This window comes from Prosopis cineraria, unplaced genomic scaffold (assembly GCF_029017545.1).
Source record: "Prosopis cineraria cultivar Desert tree isolate PC_DT_omini unplaced genomic scaffold, ASM2901754v1 PC1, whole genome shotgun sequence".
NCBI classification, from domain to species: Eukaryota; Viridiplantae; Streptophyta; class Magnoliopsida; order Fabales; family Fabaceae; genus Prosopis; species Prosopis cineraria.
The window spans coordinates 4682366-4707059 of NW_026555332.1; the positions used below are offsets into that span (position 1 = coordinate 4682366).

At 29.3% G+C, this 24694-nt stretch overlaps 2 protein-coding genes across 2 annotated transcripts; one reads left to right on the forward strand and one right to left on the reverse strand.

Annotated features, from left to right (window-relative positions):
• Positions 1-200: 200 nt before the first annotated feature.
• Positions 201-1802, reverse strand: LOC129285531 (uncharacterized). Its single transcript, XM_054921273.1, has 4 exons — positions 1142-1802; positions 536-939; positions 369-440; positions 201-284 (listed from the first exon to the last, which is right to left on the reverse strand). Exons 1-4 carry the CDS (start codon positions 1800-1802, stop codon positions 201-203), a joined length of 1221 nt encoding a protein of 406 aa, XP_054777248.1.
• A 12919-nt stretch (positions 1803-14721) lies between these two features.
• Positions 14722-17386, forward strand: LOC129294544 (isoliquiritigenin 2'-O-methyltransferase-like). The gene is made up of 4 exons (XM_054932969.1): positions 14722-15238; positions 15872-16191; positions 16288-16352; positions 16511-17386. Exons 1-4 carry the CDS (start codon positions 14793-14795, stop codon positions 16808-16810), a joined length of 1131 nt encoding a protein of 376 aa, XP_054788944.1. The 5' UTR covers positions 14722-14792; the 3' UTR covers positions 16811-17386.
• Positions 17387-24694: the final 7308 nt, after the last annotated feature.

Genomic DNA, 24694 nt, shown 5'->3' on the forward strand with positions numbered 1-24694 from the left:
CAACATCAATTACATATAACTACTCGAAATAATAAAACTATATTTCTCTTTTAAAAAGTATGCACTAGTTATTGGCAAAAACGCTTAAAAGCCAAGCATGTCCAACATAATGAAATGACAGAACATCTTTCACCAAAATAGAAATAAGATAAAATAAAATAACAGAACAATCAAAGCCTTGATTTCTAGTTCCATAATGATCAATCTTCATTACTGCTGAAACTTGTGGCGCAACTATAGATGCTTGTTACTCTAAGTGATGGTGCAGAATAGTTAAGTTGTGCCTAAAATGCAGAAAGATGAGAAAAATTAGAAAATGTATCCATCCTTACTTTGTAGCTTTCAAACAATATAATGCTAAAACTTACCCTTGTAAAACTAGTAAAAGCAATGTCGCCAGCAAATTTTGCTGCCAATGGGTTGATCATTGGATACGCAGCCTTAACAACTTCATTATCCGGAAAAAAAGAAAAATTAAAACTTGCACAGTCAAAAAGAAGAATTACAATAGGATTTCAAAGATAATGAATGTTACCCTTTTCTCCTTAGATTGCTTCTTAACCTGACTTTCCTTTTTGTCTTTGTTGGCACTTGTTGCAGCTTTTGTTTTTTTCTTTGGTTGCTTCTCAGGCCAGGGTTTTTTGCGCTTGCCACCCTTTCTACCCTTTATACCTTGTTTCTTCTTGAACCCCACAACTTTAGCTCCTCGTACCATGTTGCTTTCATTCATTGTATCATTTTCTGAGTCATTATCCGTACTTATTTGCCCATAAAAAAACTTATCTATCACTTGTTTTGTCAAATCATCTATGGCTTCATGTACGAAGTTAAATGCCCCATGACTATTTGAAGCATCAGTTGCTAGCCTTGTAAGTGGACGACAGAGTTGTCTATAGCGTTGAGCAATAGCTATCTTGGCATCTCCCTTGATCTCATTTCCTTTAAAATCATGATGCCGCTTCTAGCTTGTTTAGTCCATCTCTTTAGAATATATTGATCAGGTAGTACTTTGACATTCATTACATCCAACACCTTCAACCCATGACAACACATCAGACCGGAGGTCTCAAACTTTCTACATATACAAGAGATTGATTTGTCACGCGAGTCAAATAAAACTTTCCACTTTTTTTTTTCTTGCCAATCACGGTAATTATGAACTCAACCAAAAAGGGAGTTCTATCCAACGAAGGACTTCCATCTATCTCATCCAACAAAGGAGTCTTAACCATATGCTTCACACATGCAACTAAATATAAGTCCCACTCTTCTTGGAACAAATCCAAAATAGTGAAAGTGTACACCTTAGCAAGTTGGTTTAACATGAGACAAATCTTGCTTCTCAACCTTGGTACTGCTTGACGAGCATCAAATTCACACTTCAGTTCATTGTATCTCTTGTTTTCAATCACTGTTTCAAAGTCCTTAACGAATTGAACGATGTCTATTTCAGATTGCATCCAACTTTTGATATTTGCATTAATACTTTCGCTAACTTGAGTGCTTTTAATACCAAGGGTGAATGCACTCTTCATGTAACAAGCAGCCCACTTTTCCTTTATGCTATATAGACGAGTCAACCATGTGTTATCTTGCACCTCATATGAAGCTGGTAATCGACTCCATGCCTCCTCAAACTCTATTTTATCTTCATAATGGTGCATGCAAGCATTGAATTCTTTTAAAAAGTGAGATCCTTCTCTCATGAAGTTCCCCAAATGTTTGATAGCATTTTGTTGTACATGAAATGTACACAATCCATGACATGTGTCGGACATCACTCCTGCAATTGTCTTAGCCATTGCTGGATCTTGATCGATAAAGATGGTTCGTGGCTTCTTTTGATGATTAGCTTCAAAAAATGTTTCAAACAACCATTTGAATGACTCTACAGTTTCATCATATAATAAAGCTACTCTGAATACCACTACTTTCCTATAATGATTAAGTCCTGCAAACATAGCAAGTAGCCTATATTGATGATTCGTACAATATGTCGTGTCAAAGCAAAAGACATCACCAAAATAAGCATAATCAATAAGCATCCTTGCATTAGCCCAAAAAATATTAGTTATCTATTCATCGTCGTCCATTTGATAGGCATGATAAAATGATGGATTGTCTAATCACTGTCTTTGAAAGTATTCAGGTAGGTAACCCGCTTCCCCATATATCAAACTTCATTGTCTTTTGGTGTGAAGATAATTGTTGTGGTCCAAATGGGTAAAGCCTAGATTAGTTCTTCCTCCCACCTGCTTACTCATCAACTCAAAAGCTGATCTTTGCTTGATCCCAGCGTCTCTTGCCAAATCAAGTTGATAACATTGTGCTTTTGATAATTGACATTGAGATGTCAACTTATGGGTAGTTTTTGGTAGATGAAGTTCATGATTATGTTCTCCCACAAGCTCATGAACACAATACTTTCCTCCCACATGTATGATTCCTGTAACATCCTAGTTTAAATTTTGATATTTAATTTGAGATAATAAAAATTTTGAAACATATTTAAAAGTAAGTTAATTATTTAAGAGATAATTATTGGATTAATTTAAGATAGAATTCTAAGTTAAGATTTTTTTTAAAAAAATTATTATTATTATTATTATTAGGAAAGAATAAAAAGAAATATAATAGAGAGAGAGATTGAAAAAATATAATATATATATATATATATAATATATAGAAATTAATATATATATATATATATATGAAGGGGTAGGGAGCAGATTTTCTGTGGCTGTGTGTGTACCATGTAGGTGTATGCACATAGAACCGGAAATAAGGGCCGGGCTTGAAGGTCCTGTTTAAATAAGAGTTCGAGCTTTGAAAATAAATTTTTTTAAAGTAATCGGGCTTGAGGGCTTGGCCCTGATAAGCCTCATAAAAAAGGGCTCGGGCTCGGGTAGCCCTTCAAGCCCTATTATATTTTTTTTTTGGGTGGAACACATGTTTGAAGTCAATGACCTACTCACCTGATCCTACACACATTATATTATTATTAATTTTAATTTATTCTAAAATGAATTTAATATAATTTAATAAATATCAGTGTAAGGTATAAAATTTCTGATATTTTTTATTTTTCTATAATTATTATGTTTGTGTATTATAAAAAATGAATTATTTTTTAATCAAGATTTAAATTTTATTACTAGACTTTTAAATGTGTTTTTTTAATTTTTAAAAAATTATGAGAATTTTATTTTTTTAATTTCAGAATATTTTAATTAATTTATAATGTTAAATTTTATTTTTATTATTTTTATTTTTTTAAAAAAGGGCTTGAGGGCCCGGCCTTGAGCCCTTCACATAAGGGCCGAGCTTGAGAAATGGGGTTCAAAATAGAAAACTGAACTTTAGGGCCCAGGCCCTTAAAGGTCGGACCCACCCGTATTCCCATCTCTATTGGTATCCGTACATGAGGCAATTCACCAAAAAAAAAAGGAATGAAATGGGAGGAAAAAGGGTGTTGGACCCACAGGTAATTTTTAAATCAATAAATGCCCTTTTCCCTTTCATTTTCCTTCTCTTCTCACTTCTCTTCCGCACACGAACAGAGCAAGCGACTGTGAGCGAGTTCATCAACGCAGCGTGTCTGAGTTTTTAAAGTTAGACTTTCTAATAGAATATTTAGAATGAGATTTCAAGCTTTTCAAGACTATTTAAGTATCTTAAAATTTAGTCTTAGCCATTCTTCCTCTTTGATTTCTGATTTTGTGGCGGTAGAAAATCTAAGGTTTAGAAAAGGGACGAATTTATGTTGAATAAATGTGATTGTTGAGGTTGTTAGTAGTATAATAAATGTTCCATAGTATAAATTTGTTGATGAGTTTAGAATTTGAGGCTTATGAATCAAACTCTACACTAGATTTTTATTAAATTCAAAAATATATATTGATTTATTGAGGTTTACATGATTATTTGGGATGAGAAATGGATTATTATGACTATAGGATAATGATTCTAAGCTTGAGACTCAATTTTCAATCTTTGGGTATTTTAGGTGTGAATTTATAAAATAAAAAAAAATTGATAATAAAAATTAGTTTAGAGATTGATTCTAGCTTATTAATGTTTATTGATGACTAAAAGAGAAGTTAAAAATTTTAATTAATGGTACTAACTTTAGATTTGTATTAAGATTGAGATTAGGAATGATGTTATATTCTCTAATTCTATTATTAGAGTTATTTTATTAGTTTCAATAATTGAAACTAATATTTATAAATAATATGTTATTTATAGATAGTGTTGTTGGTGAATTGTGGTGGGAGAGAAATTGTAAAGAATAATTTATTAAAAAAGTCACAAGGTAACCATCTTTTTAATTTGTGATTAGTGTTACTTCATATTAATTGGGTGATTATTGAGAAAATTATGAATTATTATTGAGAAATTACTTGTTATGTTTATGGAAAAATTGTGAAATTGTGAATGTGCATTTTGAATTATTTTTGCCAAGTGGGATGTCATATTATAATATTGTTGGAAATGAGAAAATTATGAAGATTGTAATATTGTATAATTATACAATATTGTTATAATTTGTTTGATTATTGTGGGAGATGTTGGGAGACTTCTTCTTGTTGTTGTTGTTGTATTTATGTGGCACGTGGTACGCCCCTATTAGAGCCCAATAGGTGGCTTGTAAGGACTCGGGCTAATCTATCTTTGGTCGGGTAATTTAACATCGAGTAAGGGCTACGGCTAGATGTTATTAGAGGGAGATAAGGATGGTTATTTATTATGCATTGTAATATTTCTTATATTTTGTTAGAATTATATTGTTGTTGTTTTCCTACTTAGCAAGCACACATTTAACTGTTTGTATACACTATCATAAATTAGCATTGGTTACTAGGATTTTTGTCTCATTATGTGGTTAACAATTTTCAGGAGAAGAGCCACAAGTGATACGTGGAAGAGTCCCTGAGACTCAATGGCATAGATTCACTGTCTCTTTTAGGTATTTGATTTATAATTTTTTTAATTTATTATATTGCCAATACTAAGGCTTTTTGTTTATTGACAATTATATGAATATAATGATGTAATCATGCCCTTCAAACTCTTTCTACTTTTGGTATATTTTGGATGACTATAACTTTTATCTCTGATTTATTTTGGATAGTTTGAAATGGTTTGATTATGAGGCCAAATGATTGGCTTGTTTTAAAAATTGATTAAGTTGTTTATTTTAGTTATTGGTCTATGGTTTGCACTTGTTGGGAGTATAAGGATGGAAAATGTGATTTTATTCTAATGGCATGTGAGAGGTAAAAATTTTCTGAGATGTTGTATTGTGCAAACTTAAGCCAATTGTAAAATGTTTTTATATTGAATTTATTAATATAAAATGTGTTGGATGGCTGTAACCTAACTATGGTTGTAAATGTGTATTAGTTGTATAAAATTATTTTGTATTATTTGAAAAGGGGTTTAATCTTTTCTACCATGGTAGTTAATTTAAAAGGTGAAGTATTTTATAAGGATATGTTTTATCATTTCTTACCATAGTAGTGTTTTAAATTATAGAATTGTTTCAAAAAAATATATACAGGATAAGTTACTTTTGTTTATCATGATAGATACTTTTCTACCATGGTTGAGTTAAATTGTTTTGAAAAAAAAAATTAGGCTGTGACAATTCCCATCCTTGCTAAGCAGTAAGTTCATGTCTCTCGTTGAGGCTTTTTAGTCAAATGATCTCTTTTGTCTTTACACTGGATTCCTTGTTTGCAACAAACAAATTTGCTACTCGTTACCAAGCGATCCCCAACCTTGTTAGTGTATAGTTTTCTAATCCCCAAATTGACTCTCCTACTATAATCATTCCAAAAATCCCAAGCTTCCTCAAAAGTGTCAAATATCATCCCAATCTTAGGCTTCAAATCCCTGATAATATAATTTCAAGATCATTTTACAATAATATAATAGATAGAAATGCTTATTCAATAATGTAAACTACCAAATGAGTAACACAACGATGGATGCATAACACTTACATGATGGAACTATCTTTGCAGCCCTTCACATCTCAGAGACTAAAACACAAGGAAACTATACAGAAATGCAACCACAAGTTGAAACAGCCACGCACATTGGAGGGAAAAATTATAAGTATTTTGCTGCCAATTTTTCTGCATTAAAAGTTAAAACAACTCCCACCCATTTGATGATGGCAAAAAGAAACCAAACTCTTTGAAACACAACGTTTTACTTATTATGTGGGAGAATTTTGTTGCATGATGCAAGCACCAGTTGTGATGCTTCCAACTTCACCAAACTTCAGAAAGTAAAATTTAGAGGAATAAAAGCCCGGTGTCAATTATATCCTAATCAATTTACAAAGTTCAAGTGAACAGTAGCCTTCACGCGTTCGCCGCATGCTCGAGGTCCAATGGTTATTGATCGTCCAAGCATAGTTGGGGGTGCTTATTTGAAAATTTAAATTCCCGCCTTTTACTTTACATTAGGCGCCTTGATGGTGGCTTTCACTTGGCAGAGTCATCCCTTTCATCGCACATGGTCTTCCCTATAACCTTTAGGTCAGGAACCCTCCTATTGAGGTGCCCTTGTGCATGCGTTTGCCCTTTAATTATCCTGGGTCCATTTACGTCTGCATTGTCTGCCTCCACCTCTTCTATTTCCCTACAATTCTTTGTGTGTGTATTGCTAGAGACCATCAACCTAGAGAAGCTATGATTAGTGGATTCCGAGGCTTGATGGGTGTTACAGGAATAATTTAATTTTGAGGCTTGATGAGTTGGACGAAGGTATGGCTTTTCACTTTTTGGCCTTCTACTTTGATTACAAAAATAGATTAAGCATGAACCAACCTAAGGTATTGTCCTTTTCCATTTTAGGCTTTATTTGATAATATTTGAAGATATTTGACTGATGATTTGAAATTCCTGCTTCTCAGTTCAAATTTTTTGGCCACCAAGCTTGTTCGTATCTTGTGCATGGCCTGTCCATTTGTGGCACTTCTTTTCCCTATCATGGTGGTTTTGCTTATCCCCCTTACTTTATCCCTTCTTGTACCCGCGTTCATTCTGATTTGCCCGACAGTCGTTCCCTCTTCCTTGTCATTATCCTCTTCCTAGCAAGTGGCATAACATTCAACCGTCAAGTACTTATCAACATACTTATCTAGATCATCTCTCATTGCATAAATACAAGAAATTGCATGCCTACAAATATAAGCATAAATAGTAAAAAATTATATAAGCATTAATGAACATAAGCTTGAAGTCAACAACACCACCAATAGAACTTGTGTAAATCACATACTTATAAGGTAAACTAGTCAAATCTCACCATCTACAAGTACAAGTTCTTTGATTAAGATTGACAGTGAACTTGTATTGATACGATGAAACTTCATACTCAAAATTTCTGGCCCATTTAGCCATCCACTTTCTATATTCCTCAACATCTTTGTCCAAAGATTTTTTAGGTCTAGGGTATATTATAAGTCCTTTTCCTAACATGTTTTGAGCCTTCATTTTATTTTGTGCAAATCTCTCTATCATGTAGCTTCTAATCCAATCAAGCAATCCAATTATGGGTTTTTCACAAGCCTCAAGCAATCGCCCATTAAAAGATTTAGATATATTGTTTAAGATCATGTCACATTTCGAGTAATCTTGAAAATGAGATTTAGTCCAATATGAAGGTGAAAAGCTCCTCAAATGATCATGAGCTTCCTTAGACACTCGTTTCAACTCAATCATCTTTTTTTTTCATAATGCACTGTAAGTGGCTTTTGCAGCTGCAAGAACATGGTCTCGAATGACTACCCCACCACCATACCTACTTTTAATATTTGCATATAGATGTCTAACACATATATGATACTCAGTAGCCCTTGTAAATTCATCAACAGCAGGAATCAATCCTTGTAATTTGAAAGCAACAAGTAAGTAAAAAATATCATCAATGCAAAAAGTATTAAATTAAAAGGTAAATATGACATTACCTTTTATTGATCTGATATAAAAACCCATTTTTTTCAGTTCCAATATCATCAAGAATGTGTTGTATAAACCACTTCCATAAATCTTTGTTTTCCCCCTTTACAACAGCAATAGCAAGTGGAAAGTACTGATCATTTAGGTCTCTTCCAACAAAAACTAAAAGAATACCTTCATAAGGCTCTCCTAAAAAGCACTCAACTAACCCTATAATTGGTCTACTTGCTCCTTTGAATCCGCTTTTTATAGGGGCTAAGCAAAGATACAATCTTTTAAATAAAAGTAGTCCATTAATCTCCAATCTCTCAGTCAATAATTGGAAAGTAGTTCCTTGATCTATATTCCTCACTTTATCCATAAAATCCCATAATTATACATATTGGGCTCTATAATCTCCATCAATTATTGCTCTCGCCTTCTTTCTTGCTCATTGAGCCTTAGGCACAAAACATCACACATGTAATCCTCCCTCATCAATGAAATAATATCAGACAACTTCATATTCTTATTTATTTTCAACAAATTAAAGCTGTAATTTTTTCTGTTATCCATGAAGATGTAGCCATCCTTGAGTTAAAGGTGACACCACATGTGTGTTTAGGATTATATGTCTTCAACCTAAACGTTAAAGAACCGGTCACCTTGCTTGCAAGTATCTTCCACTCACACCCCTTCTTGCAATGCACCCTATATTGTGTTCCATCATTCTTGATAAACCTTGCATCATAATTATTCAATAAAACACACTCCTTCATTGCTTCTTTAAATTGGTGAAGTGAAGTAAATTCCATTCCAAGTTTAAATTTGTAATCCTTGCACATTTCATTTGGGTTATATTTGATGTAACAAGGTCTAATATGACCATCATCACTATCTGGACTTTCACAAGAGTGTAACTCATCAGTTTCATGACCAGAATCAACATTCTCAATCATTGGAGGAAGTATGTTTCCTAATGGAGTTTCTTGATTATGAATAGTGTCAAACTCCTCTTCAATATCAATATCACCTTCATCCTCAACATATTCATTGAGGTACCCATCACATATATTGTTGTCACAATTATGGATTTTTGATTCAATTTCACTTCCAGATTCTGTATCTGATTTTAAAATATTGCATTAAAAAACTATAATCAAATCCTATGCTATCATAACACTAAAAAAAAATATGCAACTTAAATATGCTTACTAGAAGCTATTCTCATCCATTATAATATAACTATGTTTGAACTTTGAACCTGATAATTAAGTCACAACATTTAGTCAAATTACAAGAATATATATAGAAGATGTTGAGAATAACAAGAAAGATATTGAGGAAAGAAATATACATTTTGGAGTGGAGAAAGTATCATACCTCTTTTAGTTTGCCTTCCACAATCGTCTCAAAAAGCACTCTTCAGACTCACCTTCCACAGTCTATCCCCTTAGAATCTGTAGCCTTAGTTTTTCATCACCGTTGCAAGCATCAATCTCATCTTAGTTCACATCTTCTTATGGTGCCGTCAATCGCAAGTCTTCCCTCTCTATTGCGTTGTCCACAAGCCTCTCCCTCACGGCTGAAGCATCCTCATATGCCCTAATAAAAAAATTATAATGGTAAATTATGAATTATAAAATACTAAAATAAATATTTTGCTAAAAAAATACTAAAATAAGTAACAGATCAGCACTAAAAAGTTTTGGAAATAAATAACAGATCAGCACTAAAAAGTTTTGGCTTATGTGTTTTATTTAACTCATGTGTACATTCCATGTCAATCATTTAATTTCCACATCGGCTTTTTTTAAGGCTATTTTGTCTTATAAATTTTAAAGGAGTAACTTGATCATGGAAGGAACATTAAAGACTGAAATGATAGAAATTAAAATTGAGGGATCAAATTGATAGAATCTCAAAACATAAAGGATTAAAAGCTGCTTTATCCCTTAATTAAAATATGAGGTTGCGTTAAACGTCATGGCTTCACCATGACATGCACCGTGTGACATGAGTATTAATTAAATTTTGATAGATCAGATTGTTGGAAGGCAGCCAAAGTTGAATCAGATTGAGGCACTCTATTAAATAAAAATAAATATAGCAAGAGTGTAGAGTTATTTGAAATACAATTAACTAACTCATAGAGGGTGTAGTTCAATTAAAAGTGATTTATAATACTAAACAGAAGGGGTATTATATTTTCTAACAGACTATCTACTCAATATATAAGTAATTTTTAATTAGTTCATGTAAATTTAAAAATACTTAATATTCTTTATAAAAAATTATTTTCAGATATACGTTAATAAACATAATTAACCCTCATAGTATGACAATCCACATAAATGGCTAGTATATCATTACTTGAGGTATTTTTAGAAATAAATCATTAATTGCTCCACCTAAATGTTACAATATTACTTATATTTTGAAACAGAAAAAATCTTTCAGAATATGACTTACTGTATTTTGTAGTGGAGGGAGTATTATAAAAATTATAATATAATTCAATTATTCAAAAATCGAGAAGAGGGTGCCACTTAATTCTCAGATTACATATGCTCTTACACTACAACATCTAGTTAATAGTAAGAAAAATATATAAATTTTTAAATTATTACGAGAACAAAATTACATTTCAAAAACGTTAATTGTTTGAAGAAACTCGAAATATTTGAAATACAAATTTCCACAATAAGACTTTCAGCTTTAATTATAATTTTTATTGTTAAAATATCAAGTTGGAAATGAAATAATTTTTTTTTAGTAGGAAAATGTTGAAACATTTGTAGGCGTGGTTCAAAACGGCAGTCTAAGCATCACAATGATGTCTCTATGCCAGTTGACGCAAAGGTTTTTGGTAGAAATGAAATAAAATGAGCTTTAAATAAATTAAATTTTCTTTATTTATGCATTTACAGAGAGAAAGAGAACAACACAACAGGAAAAAAAGTAATGCATAACATAAAGCCTCTATCTCATATTTCTTTTTTAATATTCTCCAAACATATCTTCTATATTTATTTTTATAAATATTGAGAACAATGATTGAGATTCTACATGAATATCCTTATGTTCCGTAAGTTCTGGAGACTTAACTCATCCAAACCTTTAATTTACAAAAAGAAAAAAAGAAACAAGATGTCTCACCCTCATTGTAGTCTGTAGGGATAATGATAGTTTAGGATCCAAGTAGATAGTATTTAGTATTAAATACAGTTCTGATTATTACTTTTGTTTTGAATGTTTATATTACTCACGTTTTGAATTTTAATTTTACCACGTAAAGAATTCTTATTTAACAATAGTTTCGTAACAAAGTCCTCAGCATATTTTGATTATTCTTCCCTGAGACTAAGACTAAGTCAAAACTCAGAAGTATTGCGTCTCATGCGTACGTGGGTGGCAGAGAAGACTAGACTTCGAAAATTTTAGCAGAGTCTGATTCTTCATTCTTGAACTTGAAATGAAGTGACGTTCCTGGCTTGACAATGCGCAGAGTCTGACGGCTTTCATTTTCTTCTGAAGCCTTTACCCATTGCCCGTTGCCTAGTTGTACTTTCTCTAATTAGTAATTAATCTCATGTATAAGTCACTTTCTGAATTACTTCTCGTTATATTTATAAGGTAGCAAGAGATTATTTATTTTAACTATACTTATGGGACACTTCAATAGTTGTTTTATTCATCTTTGTTCTTTTAGATACTGAGAAAATTATTAAATTGTGGAGCATTTTACTTTTAATTGTGTTTATGTATATTTAATATGGATAAAATTAGAAACTTATTAAATTAATTTTTAGACATAGTTAATGGGATTTTAAATTTTTCTTGAATTAATAAACATAAAATATGTTGGAATAATTTATAAATAAAATTAAAAAATGATTTATAAATAAAACAGGAGAAAGTAAATTATAATCAGCATTCCACTTATCTAACTCAACTCTCAATGATTTTTGTATCTCTTATAAGTGGCGTATTAATTGCGCATTTCTTTGATACACCTATTTATAAATCACTTTTACTATATTTCATTAAAATAAAAAAATTAATTAAAATTTATTAATTCTGTTTAAAAATTCAATTAACTCCCAACTGTTTTACTATTAAATAAACATACTTTAATAATATATTTTTTTATCTTGTAAATAAGATTGAAAGGAATATATATTTGATAAAATAGTCCATATGAGTAAGGCAGCTCCTGTAAAATCTTGGAAAAATCTCTAAATCACCCGTTATAGTTGATTGAAGTGCAGACAAAGCTAACAAGAAGAGTTAAAAATTTTTATAAGCTATAATCAGTACCTCTAATAATATATGACTAATTAAGAGTTTATTGGTATACACGCTTAGCTTCACTGATAGTTTAGTGTTATATGGTTTTATTAATTAGTTTAATCTTGGTTCAAGGTCTAAATTAATTAAAGATAAATATAACTTTTAGTCCCTGTACTTTACTCGCGTTTTGCTTTTGGTTTTCATTTTTTTTTAGTGTTTTAAATTTCTATATTTTTATTTTTTATTATTTTTGGTCCCTTTAAAAGCAAAGTATAGGGGCTTTGAAAAAATTTAAAATAATAAAAAATAAAAGTATAGGAACTCGAAACTTTAAAAAAAACATAGAGATCAAAAATAAAATGTGAGTAAAGTATAAAAATCAAAAATTATATTTATGCATTAATTAAAGACATTAGATTTGATACATATATATAAACTAAATACATTTTTTTCCCGTTCTTCTTTCTAAGATAAACAAGGGATTGTTGGATATTTTGGATGAGTGCTTATTTAAAAATTAAAAGGAATAGTATTGACAGCATATAAATTATAGTAAATTTAATTTGAAATTAATTTTAGCAACCCCCGTTCATTCTTATTCATGTTTTTTTTTTACACCAGTTCATTCTTATTCATGGTTAAGTATGCTCATGTTCTATATACAATGACCATGATCTTTTTCCCCCTAGAAGCAACATTTTTTTTTTACCAACAATGTAACTTTAATGTTAATAAACTTTGGAAATTAACTGAAAGAAAAGCAAGTGATTGTAATTACTCTTTCTTTTTCAAATTAATACTGTAACTCTCATCAGACTAAAAAAAAAAATCAACTTAAATCTCTCATTTTTCTTGTCTTTCTTGCCCCTTATCTTCTCCGTCAAAACGAACCCATAAAAATTATATTTGTGTCTGATGATCATCAGTTTCAACTTTCAACCAATTAATTCAGCTAAGAAAAGAACAGTGTATTCACAAACAAACAGATTCCAAAGACTTTCGAATTCTGCTTACTTTGTTGACCATTCATCGGATTTTTCCTTCAACATTTTCTGCTTTCCTACGTTAGCATCTGTTTTCAAGGCAGAAACAGTATTAATTTTGTTCATATTTATAAAACACTTTATATTTTTTTACATTTATCTTCATCTTTTTACTTTTATTAAATACTAAAAAAATTATTAAAAATAATATTTTTTGTCTTTATTAAGAGCAGAGATGAAAAATTATTAAATTTTAATATAGAATTAATAAGGTTTGAAGTTTTTCAATTAGTTTTGGTGAAACATATTAAAAGTAATTTATAAATAAAACCAGATGAAATATAGTTTAATGCTTCCACTAATCCTATTACAGAATATATGTAGGAAATTTTTTTGGGTCCTACATATAAGCTATAACATTAAATTTTAATTATATCACAAGTTTTTCCTTCAAAAAAATTACATATAGGTTTCGTGAAGTAAATTTATTTATAAATAAGTTTTACAAAATTTAAAAACTACAATCAAGTCTCTTGAGACCTAAATGCAATTTGAAATTCTACATTATATTAGCAAATAATTTATAACTATCACTTCAATTTTTTATAATTATAACTTCAATATTTTATATCAAATATTCAAACCTTTTAACTATTATATATATAAAATTACAGCAGTAAAAAGTTAAAGCAATAATTGCAAATTAATGATGACATAGTTATAGTAATGTATTTTTAATATGGGTATTATTATCTTTTCACCCTAATTTTAAATTATACTTAAGTTTCAAGAAATTTGGTCATGCTTTTTAAATTCTGCAGCACTTATTTGTAAATAAATCTGCTTCATGAAACTTATACATAATTTTTCCTTTTTCTTTGCTCTTTATTAAATATGGGTGAGAGAAAACACATTATTAAAAGAGAAAAACTTATATATTTAATTTTACATAATTAAGGTACTTGTTTCTAATTGAATCAAAATATGCAAATTTTTTATAAATTATTTATTCCATAACAAACTTTTATTATTAATATTATTAACACATTAAAATTCACTTGTTTTGATTTAATTAAATAAAAATATATTAAATATATAAGGCTAAATATATTAGTCTTATCCTTATTAAAATATTTATATTTAATAGGGTTAATGTTAGAAACTTATTAAATTTTTAGATATTTAATGATTTTGAAGGATTTTTCTTAATTTTTATAAAACATATTAAAAGTAACTTATAAATAAAATTAAATAAAATAATACGTATATTATTTCTCTTGCTAGCATTGATTGGGAGGTAAAACAGAAAACTTGTCCAAAAAAAAAAATTAATTACATCACTTGTGAATTAGATAAAAAGAATATCTTTTTCTCTCTCATATAATTTATAAATTTGTAACTATAACCCCGGCTAGCGTACTGCGCGCGCGCGCGCGCGCGCGCATATATATGGACGCACATCCAAGGGCAGATTATATGAAACAGTTCAAGAGAGAGAATAACGACACAAACAAAGCAGCTGGTAAATATGAACTCTGCAGAGAAGAATCAGCATTAGGTGATGAAATCTCTCTCTAATGGACAAGACGGTCTTGAAGAGGGCGAATATGATGCTTGCCTTCGGGCCATGATTCTAAGTGCTGGTCAGGTAAACGCTGCCGTTTTGAACGCCGCACTTGAGCTTAACTTGTATGACGTCATTTCTGAATCAAAAGGATCGGAGGATGGTTTTGTTTCGCCCACTGAGATCGCTTCCAGACTCACCTCCCACAAGAGCCAGTCCAACACCGTAGCCGTCGCCGGCAGGCTCGACCGGATGCTACGGTTGCTGGTGGCTCACTCGATTCTCACCTGTTCCGTGAGAAGCACCGACGACGACGACGACACCACCCAGAGGCTCTACGGGATCTCTCCCGCCGGCCAATACTTTGTCTCCAAACAAGACGATGCTTCTTGGGCTTCCTTGATGCCCAGCATATCCTACCATCCTCACATGTCACACGTTTTGTAAGTATCATTTTTGTATTTTGGATATTATGTTGATTATATTGTTGAAGGCCACTAGATTTTGGGAGAAAATATACAGGGGGAATGATATTTAAAGTCCTCTCTAAGAACTCTATCACAATAAAAACTCATGAGTTTTGCATCAAATATATATTTATTCTCTTGTGAAAATACGTACGTGTTATTAAAAGTTAAACTTTAATTTGTATTTTTTTGTTAAAGTTTAGGATTTAGGGTTTAACAAGTTAATTAATGGAGCTAGTTAAGATTTAAAATAGTATGGCATTAAATGGAGGAAAAAAATAAAAAATATTAATTCTTACATTATACATAGATTTTACTTCCTCTTTGCTCTGTGAGTTTTTTTTTTTTTTTCCCATGAGAATAAGTAAACAAAGAAAGTACTATATTTTTAACTCAAAACCTTACTACATTAATTAGACATGTATATTGCCATCATTAATTAATAGGGACAATTAATGTATAAAAATAATTGTGTTTTGGTATAAATTTAATAAGTCAAACTAAGTCTAAGTAACTTTTTTTTAAAAGACGTGTTGTATTTAAAAGTATACATGTATGCTTGTATTCTAATCTATATGTTGATCTCTGCATGTTTGTGTTGTTGTGTAGTTTGAACTTGAAAGAAGCAGTGCTGAAGCTGAAGGAGGGGGAAGACCTGAGCAAGATAGTTCATGGCAAGAGTGTGTACGAGTACATGGAAACCGATTCTGCACTGAAGAGCAAGTTCCAGAGAACAATGGCGGATCAGTCAGCTATGCATATGGACAAGATTCTGCAGACTTACAAAGGCTTTGAGGGATTATCCACTCTCGTCGACGTGGCTGGTGGCACTGGCTACTCCCTCAATATGATCATATCCAACTATCCTTCAATTCTGGGTATCAACTTTGATTTGCCCCATGTCCTTCGAGATGCCCCTGCCTATCCAGGTACACACACACACACAATTCATCACTTATAATTAAATAGTGTCTATAATCTTGTACCAGTTCATAATTAATTACAATTATATGCTTAATTATTAGGAATAAAGCATGTTGGAGGAGACATGTTCAAGAGTGTTCCCAGAGGTGACGCTATCATGATCAAGGTACGTTCTTCTGGAAAAAGATAAATCAAGTTATTAATTAATGGGATAGGATTCGCAAACATCTCTCTCACTTTTTTCTCTCCCTATAGAATTCCAAGTTAAGATGTCATGTTATGCTCGCTTAGATACACTTATGTCTTCCTTGTGTTATGATGCAGGGCACGACTCATAACTGGTCAGATGAAAAATGCATACAGATATTTAGAAACTGCCACGAGGCCTTGAAGAAAGGAGGGAAGGTGATTGTGATAGACTTGATAATGGAGGAAGAGCCACAGATAAGCAATGCTGCCAAGAATGTTTCCATTCTTGACTTAGTTATGTTCTCTCAAGGAGGAGGACGTGAAAGAACTGAGAAACAGTTTCAAGCTTTGTGCTTCAAATCTGGCTTTTCTCGCTTTCGACTTGCTTCTCGTGTCCTCTCCATTTTAGGCGTCATGGAATTTTACAAGGATTAGTTTTTTCTCAAGACCCCAATGATAAAAAATATAAGTATCAATCATTAATATTTTAAATTATTAAAATAAAATTAAGGGTAAAAAGGTAATTTTGTCTTTAAACTATAGGTTTAGGAAGAATCAGAGACCCTTGAACATTGTTCTAGCAATTTTGTCCCTTAACATTTAAAAATATCATAATGTACCTTATAATGTTTGTTACTCTCGTATCACTTTTATGTCATGTGTCCCACATTTTCTTATATATGACTTGATGGTCAATATTATTGTAATCAATGGGAGGGACACATTGCGATGTTTTTAAATATTAAAAAGAGAAAAATTACAGTTAAAAAATTAAAATCTCTTATACTCCTAATCCTATAATTTAAAGGTAAATTACCTTTTTACCCTATAATGGATAAAGTTTATAGCTTATAGGCTATGAAGGAGTTGGTCGTGTGTGTTACACATCCAGTATATAATTTCAGTTTCTGATTATGGTTAGGATTGCAGTACTTGTACTGATGTTGGAATTGTAGTAAATCGTTATGCATGACCCATGTTATACTATAATAAATTAAAGTTATATATTCAGCTTACAGGCCTTCATATATAGGAACTCTGACTTCATAAATATTTGCTACATTTTTATCTCTTTCTTTTTTATTTTTTGATCATGATCATGAGGGTGATTTTTTTTTTGTTAAACTATACATCTTTTTATGTATTATAAATAAATTAAAGTATTCATGGCTTGTAAATAGTATTTTTATATAATTTTTTATCTTTATACCGAGATTTATGGGCAATAAATCGTTTTTTGTACTTTTGTTATTTACACAATCTCATATTATTCCTCATGTGCTCTCTCTTTTCCTTTCCTATATTCTCCATTTTCCCCCATGTTAAAAGTTTTTTTAATTCTTTTCCTTGCATCAATTAGATCACACTCACACACAATAATCTATCAGCATATATATGGATTGGGCCCAAAGAAAATGTAGCCCACTTTCTCTCACCTTTTATTGCACATTCGCTCTGTCTCTAAATGCAACTCATAATTTAAACAATTTAATTATATTTATTTAATGTATAAAAAAACTAGTTATATCTATTTACTTATTTATTTTAATTATGAAATTTCACTTGAAGTGAATATTATTAAAAAATTAATCTGAATAATTCAAAGGGAAAAGCTTATATACTTAGTAGTTTTATACAGTTAAGGTATTTTTTTACTTAAAATCAAGACATGTGACTCACTTATATATTATTTGTCTATAACGTGATTTTATTTTTAATATTATTAACACAATAAAATTTACAAATTTTTATTTGATTAGATAAAAGTATATTAAATAGATAAGGTTAAATACTAATGTCTTACCCTAATTCAAACTAAAGAGCACCAGCAATAGGAGATAGAGAGAACAAGAGAGAAATCATTTTGGTGAAACTGAAATGACAAAAATATCTAAAGAGTGAATATCATTATTAAGGGGCAAGGGCCTAATTAGGATATTTATTAGAAAAAATTATAAATTTATCTCATCACTAATTGGAAAAAAAAATTCTAAAAGCCTTCGATGATGATAAATTGAAGAAAATTTATTTTAATATTAAGACAGTTTTAAGTTTCAATAAATATTAATAATCTTGATTTATTTTAAGGAGTGAAGATAATGAGAGGAGTGCTATCAAAAGAATTCAATAATCTAAAAGCAGTATTGAACTATATATATACATATATCAGAATATTATATTCATTTTCAAATACAGCAGTATTTTCAAAATATTCCAGGTGCACATATGCTGCAAATAAAACTCCAAATGTTGAAATTCCTTTATTATATAGTAACTCTGTTCATTATATTGCAATATAATTTTAATCCAATTATATTCTTAATAAATTAATTAATTATCTTTAAAATTATATGTCTTTTTTATGTTTACTCTTATTTAATAGAGTGTCTAAATTAAAATTTGTTATTAATTTCACCTCTAATTGAAGACTTTTTGAAAAAAAAATCTTATTAATTAATGGCATTTTGAAAGGTTCAAAATGACTTATATTTTTTTGAAGAATATCATTGAAGAATCTGTGAAAGAATTTAATACCAAACAAATATCTTAGACTGATTAGATACATGTTAAAAAAATAGCTTTACTTGTTAATATTTATTTGTTTTCAGATCTTAAATTCTTTTAGGGTTTCCTCTATTGATATTCTCCCTATATTTTTTAACATGATATTTCAAAAAAAATTATTTTATAATATCATAAGATTTTGTACTAATTCTCGATGAATAGAGAGGTTTCTCTTGGACTAGGTGAGAGCCACCGAAATGACAATGAGACAATCCTTCTCATAAGATCAAATTGACCATCTTTTAATTGGTGAAGCAATAAAAAAACTCATAAAGTCTGTGAAATCAGTTCCTCTCACAAAGTAATTAATCGATCCTAATGGATACAGCACCAAATCAAATGGCTCTAACAAAAAGACATGAAGCAAAAATATGAGGGAGAGATTCCTCATCTGGACAACTAAAAGCAAAATATACTTAATTATATGGGATTTTTTGATTTTGTTCTTATTTTTCGTTTTAAAAAACTAGTTTGACCAATTGCTAAATGTTTTCAAAACAAAATAAAAAAAATCTCTATGATTATGTTAATTTAAAAATAATTTTAGATTAAAAAATTGGTTGATAATTATGGTTGCCAATAGTTAATACTGATGGCCTATGATAACAATTGGGCATAATTGAAGGTAATTTAAAATACTCTAATGTAATGTATTTTAAAAATAAAACTGAAAATGAAAATGAAAACAACTCTAAGATATTTTTCTTTTCTTGTTTTGAAAACAAAAAATTAAAAAAAATTAAAACAATTTAAATTCAAAATACTTATCCAAATAAAATAATTTTTTCATTTTTAAATCAGAAAATATTTTTTTAAAAAAATAAATCAAACGCGCTTTAAGTTTCCAAATTTAAAAAATATACTCAGAAATGTAAAAAAAAAATAAAAGAATAAATCGCAGCATAAAATCAAATACTATATTAATAAAAATTAAATTTATCTAATAATTAATTTATTCTCATGTACATATATATTTATATATGCATGTGAATTTATTAATATGCGGTATATATTAAATTAATTTGGTAGTTAATTTTTGTTTTGAAACTTAAAACACTAATTAGTCAGTTTGCTAGTGCTTGCGTTTAACGCCGCTTCAACTAGTGCACCGGCAGTGTTTTCCGGAAATGCTGTCAAAAAAAGCTGCCAGTACACTGTTTCCTTGTAATGTAATATCATGATAATTAAAAAAAATGAAAAATTAAATCAATAAAAATTAAACTTAAAAAACTAAATTAATAATTAAAACAAATTTAAAAAATTGAAAGTTTGATTATGCCAAGTATTTTTGAAAATAACCTGAAAACCGATCTTTCTTTCATTCTAATTAAATTAGGTTTACTATTGTTGAAGTTTCAAAAGGGTTTGATTGTGGTCACACACCAAGTAGCGCGTACACTTTTCACTTGAGAAATTAAAGAACCGATCGACCAAAACAAGAATTCCAAGGAGTGGAACCTTTGACCTCACGTCATTGACCAATATTCATCGTGTTTTTCCTTTGATTTTTTTTTTAAAAGACTTCAACATTTTCGGCTTCCTTACGTTTGCTTTTGCTTCTGTTATGTTCATGAGTGCAGAATCCCAATTTCTTCAACATTATTATTAGTAATTATTATTTATTAATAGTTTCAACATTGGCGCACGGAACAAAGGGCAGCCTGAATTGGAGGAAAGAAATTCTTGTCTTATTTTGATATTTGGCCTCCATCATTCGAAGCCAAATATATATATACATATATATATTGCTCACATTTTCTCATTGAAGAGAATCCTGTCCAAGGCAAAATTGACGATGGCACATTGAATGTGAGCATTTTTTTTTTATCATATGAGAGAATAATTCTTTCTAATAAATTCAACTCTTATTGATTGCAAAAAAAATAAATAAATAAAATAAAATTAGAATTAAAAGTCATATTTACCCCTAAACTTTACTCTTAAAATCTATGGGTACCCTGAATTCATTATTGTGAAATTTTTGTTCTTAAATGTGTGAAATTTGTTGCCTTATCACCTTGATATTACCGTGCTTAAAGTCCATTATGCGAGTCCCACCATTTACATTTTTTTTAATATTTTTGTCTCTGAATTTTTTCCTTAGAATTTGCTTGTACCATGAATTTAATTTGGTTCATTTTATCTATGAACATTTTAAATTATATTTTTATAATAAAATATTATGCATGAATCTCAGTCTTCTTCTTCCCCTTCCCTCCCCTCTCTCTCCTCTATTACTCCAATCTTCTTTTCCACAACTTTGCAATAGAGATGATAATTTAAGTCAAATTTTAAAAAATTAGAACTGAATTCAGTAAAATAATAATTTTTTTAATGTTTGGGCTTATTTCAACTTGCTCAAATAGGCTGACAAAATTTAGGCCAAACCTAATTGAATCAATTGACTCAAATACTTGAATAAAATTTTTTTATAATAACATATTAATTATATATTACATATTAATTAATATTTTAATTCATTTTACTGAGCGACCATTAATTTTAATTAAATAAAAATGAACTAAAATTTATATATCAATGCTTATGCTTATGTCTGATTTACTGGTACAAAGTATAAAAAATATTTGATTGGTGATTTTTTTTTCTTCACCATGCTATTTCAAATCTTTAACCCAGACTAAACTTATCAGCAATTTGCAAGCACATGTTTAAAAAAACATACTTGTCATCAAAGCTTGCAAGCATCTATTTAAAGAGCATATTTTTCATTGAAAATTTCTATTATATATCCATGACACATCTCTTTGGTAAACTTCAAAATATAGCTATGGGAAATGTCCACAAATAGAAGGAAAATAACTTTTGACGAAACCATTTGTTTATAGCGATATTTCTTGAACGACGAGGAAAATAAGATATGAAAATAATTTAAAAAATTTTTATTCCGAATTTGACTTTCTTATTTTACGTCAACATGATTTTTTTCCCAATGTTACTGATATCATGCATCATACTAGCATAGAATTCCAGATTTTAATAATTTAGTATATGTTTCTTCAGTCAATGGCACTTTCTGCAGGGCACACTCATTGACGATTGACTAATTGAAGATATTTTAAGAAACATCTGCTTATGTGTTTTCAAGGATCCTATATTTCTAATGATAACGTAATTAGTAATCAATATTTTATTTTTCCTCATAACTTAAATAAATCGCGTATTTTAAAAAATGTTATATCGTTAAATTTGTCAACCAAAAACAATCCAAAATTTCATTTTTACCCTTATTAATTAAAGTAAAACCATCGAACTTATACACTGAGACAATCTACAAGATCAGTATTAAAAATTCTTTGGGTAAAAATTAATGAAAAATTATTAAATAATATTACATACACAACATTTTATATTATAGACCCAAATGATTTTCTAAAGGACACCTTGTCAAGAGTATCAACATATCATTATATTTTCTAGCTACCAAATCACATTTTTTTTTAACTATCAAGACTACCAAATCACATTAAATTCACGAATTGTACGTGTTCATCTAGACTCCGTGCAATGCAATAAAAAAACAAAGTGTGTAGTTATCGTTGCATATAAACATATAATTATTGAGAACATTAACTTTTCAACAAACTAATATTAGTTAAATATTTAGTTAATTTGATTTTTATATAATTAATTAATATGATATAACAATAAATTCATTAAAAAAATAAAGTATTTCTATACAAAAAAATTTAATCATTTTTATTTCTTCATTAAAATAATATTTTTTGGAGATCTCCTGTCTCATATTTTTTATGCGTGCGATAATTTGCCTGTCAACAGCAACTCAAGTGTTTGCGCCCCCAAATTATTAATTATCATGTATGTTAATCAAGCGGCATGAACTGTGATCAGAACGTACACTTCATATCTTTTTTTTTAATAAAAAAAATCACATTAGAAGAGTTTAAATTTCAGACTTGGTTTGTTTTTCTTTCATACGTGCATACGTAGCAATAGAAACAACCCAATTTGACTGCCGTTTTATTATATATTATCTATTAGATTTTCAATAGAAAAACAAATTAGTCAGTTAATTTCTATGCTCTCTTGAAAATTTTAATTTCTAGACTCTATTATCGTTGAAATATATATAGATACATATATATTTCAATTTGTTACTTCATAATCGTTGTTTCAGTCAAAACTCGAACTTCTTATTTCTTGTTTTTTTTTAAAAAAAAAAGAGGACCAAGAAATTAAAGTGGGTTATATTAAGGAATTTCCGAAAGAATATTATCATTTTTCCGTAGTAGTATATGAAATAACTTTTCAATTTAAGGAGGACTGAAAATGATTCTTTTTTTTTTGGGGTCCGTTGTTTGTGTTTTTTTAACCAAATCATGAAACTAAACTATGTACAGATATAATACAATAGCATTAATGAAGACAATAATGAAAAGCAAAATAATTACTTTAATATGAAGTTTAAGAGGTTGACAATTTTTATTTGATGCAATTTAGATAGTTTGCTCTTTCAAATAGAATTTTAGGGTGGGTTCGATTTCCATTTTTAAAAATTGTTTACACTTTAAAAAAATCATTGGAATAAGTGTTTTTCATTAAAATGAATTTTAAATCTATTCTATTTTTTATTTTAAAAAATAATAAACTAAAATATTTTAGAATCATTTCCGTTTAAAGGAAACATCATATGTGTAGTCATTGAAAGTTACTGTGACAAATTTTTCTTTTGTTTTATTTTTGAAAACAAGTTTTAAAAAGTAGTTTAATAATAAAAATAAAGTAAAGTAAAATAAACCCTTAACGTTTTAATGTTCTATAAAGAATTTCGTTTTTGTTTATTAAAAAAAAATCGTTTGCCTATTATTAATACTTGTCTAAGTCTTGGCTTGTATTTATCTGTCTCGTTTCAAAGATGGACATCCTTTATTATAGGAACTAATTTTTGAAAACTATAAGATAAAATATTCATTTGTACGTCCTTATCTTATCATCAACACTTTTAGTCATACTAAAGTTATGACCTCATATGTGTTGGAATTTTTAATTCCATTCCATTCTTGGTTAATCCTGTGGAACGTTGACCGACGACTTCTCATACACGTGACTTGTTGGCACAAAATCTATAAATCTATATAATATTATATAAAACTTCTAACAAGTTACTTTGTGAAATATATACATGAATAATACGTCGTGTTTTTTTAATTCATACTGTAATATATGGAATCCAAAAGTCGTCTAAAGATTGATCGAATTAGTGAATAACTGAATGTTTATTGCAGGCAAAGAGAAAGACTGAGTGAATATGTCTCAAAACCCATACTTGACCTCATTGGCGGAGTCAGGACCTCGAATCAAGAAGTGCGGAGTAATTTAATAAAAAATTAATATTTTTTTAAAATAGTAATAATTATGTTAGGATTAAAATTATAATAATATAAATAAATTTATCATCATTTGTATTTTAAAAAATTATATTGTATGGGTTGATATGGTCTTATACCCTTTATATCTTATTTAAATTATTAAAATATTATATATTTAATAAATTTTTAAACTTAAATATTTTCATTTAATTTAAAAGTGGCAAAATATTACAAATGAGGGATGTAAAGTTGTAAATTTTATGTGCCCTATTTGTAATTTTCTTCAAAGTGAGGGGTGCATGTGCACCCCCTCAAGCTAATGTAGCTCCGCCAACCTATGCTCCACAAAAATTAATTACACAACCACTTTTCTATGTCTTAATTACACAAATATTTCTTTTATTTT